This window comes from Meles meles, chromosome 7 (genome assembly GCF_922984935.1).
Source record: "Meles meles chromosome 7, mMelMel3.1 paternal haplotype, whole genome shotgun sequence".
Taxonomy (NCBI): Eukaryota; Metazoa; Chordata; class Mammalia; order Carnivora; family Mustelidae; genus Meles; species Meles meles.
This window is the reverse complement of record NC_060072.1, coordinates 95,563,959-95,569,674: the sequence shown is the minus strand read 5'-3', so window position 1 is coordinate 95,569,674 and position 5,716 is coordinate 95,563,959. Positions and strand designations below refer to the sequence as shown.

The following is a 5,716-nucleotide window of genomic DNA, read 5'->3' as shown; positions in this document are numbered from 1 at the left end:
AGAAAATGAAAATTAAAAGCTTAATAAAAATATACATACACACATGGAACAATATTATCCAGCTATTAAAAAATTAGGAAATCCTATGATTTGTAGCAATATGGATGAGACTTTATGGCATTATGCTAAGTAAAATAAACCAGAGAAGGACAAATACTGTATGATCTCACTTATATGTGGAATAAAACAAAACAAGGAAACCCCAATTCGGGGTGCCTGGGTGGCTCAGTGGTTAAGCCTCTGCCTTCGGCTCAGGTCATGGTCTCAGGGTCCTGGGATCGAGTCCCGTGTCGGGCTCTCTGCTCCACAGGGAGCTTGCTTCCCCCCGCCCCCGCCTCTCTGCCTACTTGTGATCTCTCTTTCTGTCAAATAAAATCTTAAAAAAAATAATAAAAAAAGAAAACCCCAATTCTCCAAATTCAAGGAAAGAGATCAGACATGTAGTAACTAGAGGTGGAGGATTGGGGAGTGGAAATTGGAGGAAGGTGGTTAAAAGGTATGAATTTCCAGTTGTAAGATAAATACTAGGAATGTAATGTACAAATGCAAGGACTGTTGTTAACACTGCTGTATGACATATAGGAAAGTTAAGAAAGTACATCCTAACAGTCCTCACTACAGGCAGAACAATTTTTTTTCTTTTTGTTCCTTTTCTTCTTTCTTTTCTTTATATTGCATTTATAATAAGATGAAGGATTTTAGTTGAATCTATTGGGATATATGTTTCACAATATATGTAATCAAACCATCGTACTGTACACCTTAAACTTACACAGTGATGTATATCAACTATTTCTCCATAAAACTGGAACAAAATAGACACGGAAAATAGAACCACACAGAAATCTTGAGGCAAAAAATACAGTGAGAGAACTGAATGAAAGTTCAATAGAAAGCTTCAAGGGTAGATTCAAAAGACAGTTCAGTGAATTCAAAGACACGTTACTTAAAATTGGGCAGTTAGAGAAAAAAAAAGAAACAACAAGAATTAAAATGAGTGAAGTAAGCTTATGTGAATTATGGGGCACAAATAAGCAGAGTCTAAGGAGAGAGAAAGGGAAAGAAAGCTTATTTAAAGAAATTACAGTTCTGAAGCCTGGCTTGCTCAGTCAGTAGAGCTTGCAACTTTTAATATTGGAGTTGTGAGTTTGAGCCCTGTGTTGGATGTAGAGATCACTTTAAAATAGAATCTTAAGGGGTGCCTTGGTAGCTCAGTCAGTTAAGTGTCTCTTTGGCTCAGGTCATGATCTCAGGGTCCCGAAATCGAGTCCTGCATTGGGGCTTAGTGGGGAGTCTGCTTCTCCCTCTCACTCTCCTTCTGTGCTCTCTTTCTCTCAAATAATGAAATAAAGTCTTGAAAGAAAAACAAATAAAATAAAATCTTAAAAAAAATTATAGCTGAAAACTTCCTAGATCTTGAATCTTGGTAGAGACATGGACACCCAGGTACAGGAAGTTCAAAAGACCACAAGCAAGTTCAACCCCAAGACACATTATAAAAGCATTAAAAGCAAAGCCAAAGAGAATCTTGAAAACAGCAAGAGAAAAACAACTCATTACATATCTAGAAACTCCCATAAGGTGAACAGTGGATTTCTTTGCAGAAACCTTGAAGGCCAGGAAGGAATGGGATGTTACATTCAAAGTGTTGAAAGGAAAAACTGCCAACAAAGAATACAATATCTGGCAAATTGTACTTTAGAAATGAAGAAGAGAAAGACATTTCCAGACCAAAAAAAAAAAAAAAAAACAAAAAACTAAGGGAATTCATCATCACTAACATTTTTTTACAAGAAATGCTAAAGGGGGATATTCTAGTTGAAATGAAAGGACTCTAAGTGACAGCATGAAACATATAAAAGTATAAAAATCACTGGTAAAGCTAAATACATGTTCAAATTCAGAATACCTCAATGGGATAATGGTGGTGCATAAATCACTTTTATCTCTAGCATAAAAGTTAAAAGATAATAGTATTAAAAACAACTATAACTACAATAATGTGGAGTGTCCTATAAAGATCAACTATATCCAGTTGATTGATGATGTTGTTCACTTCTATATCCTTGCTTATTTTCTGTCTATTAATTAATCTATTACTGAGAGAGGAGTATGGAAGCTCTCAATCATAATTGTGGATTTTCTCTTTCTTCTTTGAGTTTTATAAGTTTATAATTGTGTGATGTACATATACATTTAGGGTGTTTTCTTGGTGAATTGACTTCATTTGATTATGAAACATTTCTCTTTATCCCCTGCATTTTATTTGCTCTGGAGTCTACTTTGTCTGATATTAATATGGCCACTCCATCTTTCCTTTTAAAAAAATACTTATTTATTTTAGAGAGACAGAGAGAGAGAGGGTGAGAGTGAGAGACAGGAGGAGGAACAGAGCAAGAAGTATGGAGAGAAACTCAAGAAGACTCCCTGCTGAGCATGGAGCCTGATGCAGGGCTTGATCTCAAGACCTTGAGATTGTAACTTGAGCCAAAATCAAGAGTCAGATGCTAAAATGACTGACCCATCCAGGTGCCTCCATCTTTCTTTGGATTAGTGTTTATATCCTTTTCCATTCTTTACTTTTAACTCTATATTTGAAAAGAGTTTATTGTAGACAGCATGTTGTTATGTCATTAAAAAAAATCAATTCTGACAATCTCTTTAAATGGCATGTTTGGGTCATTTACATTTAATGTAATTATTGATGTGTTTGTATTTAAGTCCATCTTTTGGTTATTTTTTTCCTGTTTGTTTCCTATGTTTTAGTTCCTTCATTTTTACTTTCATGCCTATGTTTGGGTTATTTGAAAATTTTTTTAGTATTTCATTTAAATTCATATTTATTATGATTTTGGCTGTATCTCTTTGTTTAATATTTAAAGCAATTTCTGAGGAATTAAAATACACATATTTAACTTTTCCCAGGCTATATAGAGTCAATAATTTGCCATTTTATTTTATTTTATTTACCATTTTAAATAGAATGTAGATACCTTAATATCATAAGTTTCTTTTCCCTCTCCACTTTAGTTTTTAAAACACCAATCCTTAAAAATTTTGGATGCTGGTTCCTAAAGCATTCTTAGGTATCCCTTTCACTCTCAACCTCCTTAGGTTCATCTACAAAATGATGCTAAAGCTAAAGCACACTCATAGAACCCTACAGGTTTTGGCCATGGCTAACATGGCTCAAGATTCCTACTCTTCTGAATATTCCCTTAAGAGGAGATTGGATATTCATTCTGTTAAGGATACATTTGGTAATAGTTTTCATTTTAATTTCCTGATGGGAAGAACAGATAGAGTCAGAAATATCAAACCTACAACTGGAAATTCTATACTAAGTGTCTAAAGGAGACAGTTTTAAAATTGTCAGGGCAATAAAAATAAAGAGAAAATTGTCTCAAGCTTGAGGAAAGATGGCCTTTATAGCAAGAGTAGAGCTTTATTGCAAGATGTAATTACTAGCATCTTCTGGAAAGTGTTTAGTATTTCTTAAAATTTGGATAACTTTCGAAAGAGTTTGATTAAACTAAGAGCCTCACATATAAAGCTAAACTTTACTGGTTTTAAGCCCAGGACATCAGTCTTGTGACATTCTAGAAATTTTTTCCAGATACTCCCTTTTTATACTCAGACTAATAGTGTTGTATAGTGACATCTTTTTCCTATGAAATTTATCTACTAAGGAGTTATATTTATATCTTTAAAAACTGTATTAGGAATTAAAACAAAACAAAAATCTATATATTAATTTGCTTTAAAATAACTGTAATAAACACATTTTTTCTCAGGACAATAACGTATTTTTTAAAAAGATTATTTATTTATTTATTTATTTAGCAGAGATCACTAGTAGGCAGAGAGACAGGCAGAGAGAGAGAGAGAGGGAAGCAGGCTCCCTGCCGAGCAGAGAGTCTGATGCGGAGCTCGATCCCAGGACACCGAGATCATGACCTGAGCTGAAGGCAGAGGCCTAACCCACTGAGCCACCCAAGTGTCCTAATGTATTTTTATTTTAAATAACTTTATTCTCAAAATAATATGAAGAGCTGAATTGTCTTATATTTTTGCAATTTTCTCAAATATCCAGCTAAAAATATCTATTAACTAGAAATAAATATGCAAACTGTATTTTGGGAAGAGTTAGCCTCGTTGGCAAGTTGGGAACATAACTTTGACACCTCTTTATGATATATTCATCTGAGGTGTTGCTTTAATAAGGAGAGAGGGTTAGAGAAACTGTCCTTATGTTTTCATGGGGGGAAATTTCATTCATATTGTTCAGATTTTCCTTAGAGTTTGAGGTTCTTACCTTCACTAAATGCTCATAATCTTCCTGGTGATGTCCTTGAAAGTTTGTTTTACTTGTTTGTTCCTTAGAGTGTAAATGAATGGGTTCAATAAAGGGGCAACTGAGGTATTGAGCACAGCTACTCCCTTATTGAAGACAACTCCTTCTCTTGCTGAGGGCTTTATGTACATGAAGATGCAGCTGCCATAAGAAAGGGAGATGACAATCATGTGGGAAAACACGTGGAAAAGGCCCTTTTCCTTTGCAGAGCAGAAGGGATCCTGAGGATGGTCCGGACGATGTTTGTATAGGAAAGAATCACCAGTACCAGGGTGACCACCAAGGTGACAACTGCTAAGATAAAGTCAAGCAGCTCCAGGAATCTTGTGTCTGAGCAAGATATTTCTAGGAGGGGTCCATAGTCACAATAGTAATGATTCAGCATGTTGGAGGCACAGAAATCCAGCTGACTGGTGAGGATGACTGGGGATATGATGATTAGAAATCCAGCCAACCAAGAGCAGAGAACCAGCTGGATGCAGACCTTGCTGCTCATGATGGTCAGGTAATGCAGGGGTTTGCAGATGGCCACATAGCGGTCATAGGACATGGCAGCCAGAAGGTAAAACTCTGTGGCTCCAAAGAAGATGGCAAAGAAATACTGAGTGAAACAGCCAGCAAAGCTGATGGTCTTGTTGCCAGTTGTGATGCTGAACAGCAGCCTGGGAGTGAAAGTGGTTGTAAAGGAAATTTCTAAGAAGGAGAAATTCCAGAGGAAGAAATACATGGGAGTCTGGAGGTGGGAGTCCAGTAGTGTAAGGGTGATGATTGACAGGTTTCCAATGATGCTGAATATGTATGTGAGGAGGAGAAATATAATGATTACAGGTTTGATCTCTGGGATGTCTGTTAGTCCCAACAGAATGAATTCTGTCAGAAAGATTTGGTTTTTCATTGCTAACCTTTGCAGCCTATAAAGGTACAAAGGAAAGAAGTCAGTCATGAGAATGGAAGGAAGAGCTCAGGAACATTTAGAAGCTAAACCTTTTTTATTGAATAGGTTCAAATGTCCATTTTCTGTCATTGAGATTTTCTATTGGTCAGAGTGACTCTTCACAAGAATTATTTTTTAAATTCTCATGGAGAACTTTCTCCATGGCTCCATTTTAGGCTCTTCCATAGCCTACCTTCTAAACCAATACCTAAGGTATCATTCTCTCCATTTTCTATTTTTATTTTCAATTTGAACGTTGAGTCTACTTTAGGTTTTGCATTATATCTGGTAATTTGGTAGTGATGTCTCATTTCCATCCCTTTCTTGGTCTCAGTGTGAGAAGAAAAACTGTGTTAGCTTCCAGTTGAGGAACCTTTAGGAGGGAGTCAACACTAACATTATAACTGCAGTAACCAAGGATGTCCTCC

At 36.0% G+C, this 5,716-nt stretch overlaps 1 protein-coding gene across 1 annotated transcript; it reads right to left on the bottom strand.

The window, feature by feature from the left end:
• Positions 1-4,320: 4,320 nt before the first annotated feature.
• LOC123947396 (olfactory receptor 6C4-like) lies at positions 4,321-5,249 on the bottom strand. The gene is given in 2 exon segments (XM_046013579.1): positions 4,321-4,532; positions 4,535-5,249. Coding segments are annotated over 2 exon segments (927 nt in total).
• Positions 5,250-5,716: the final 467 nt, after the last annotated feature.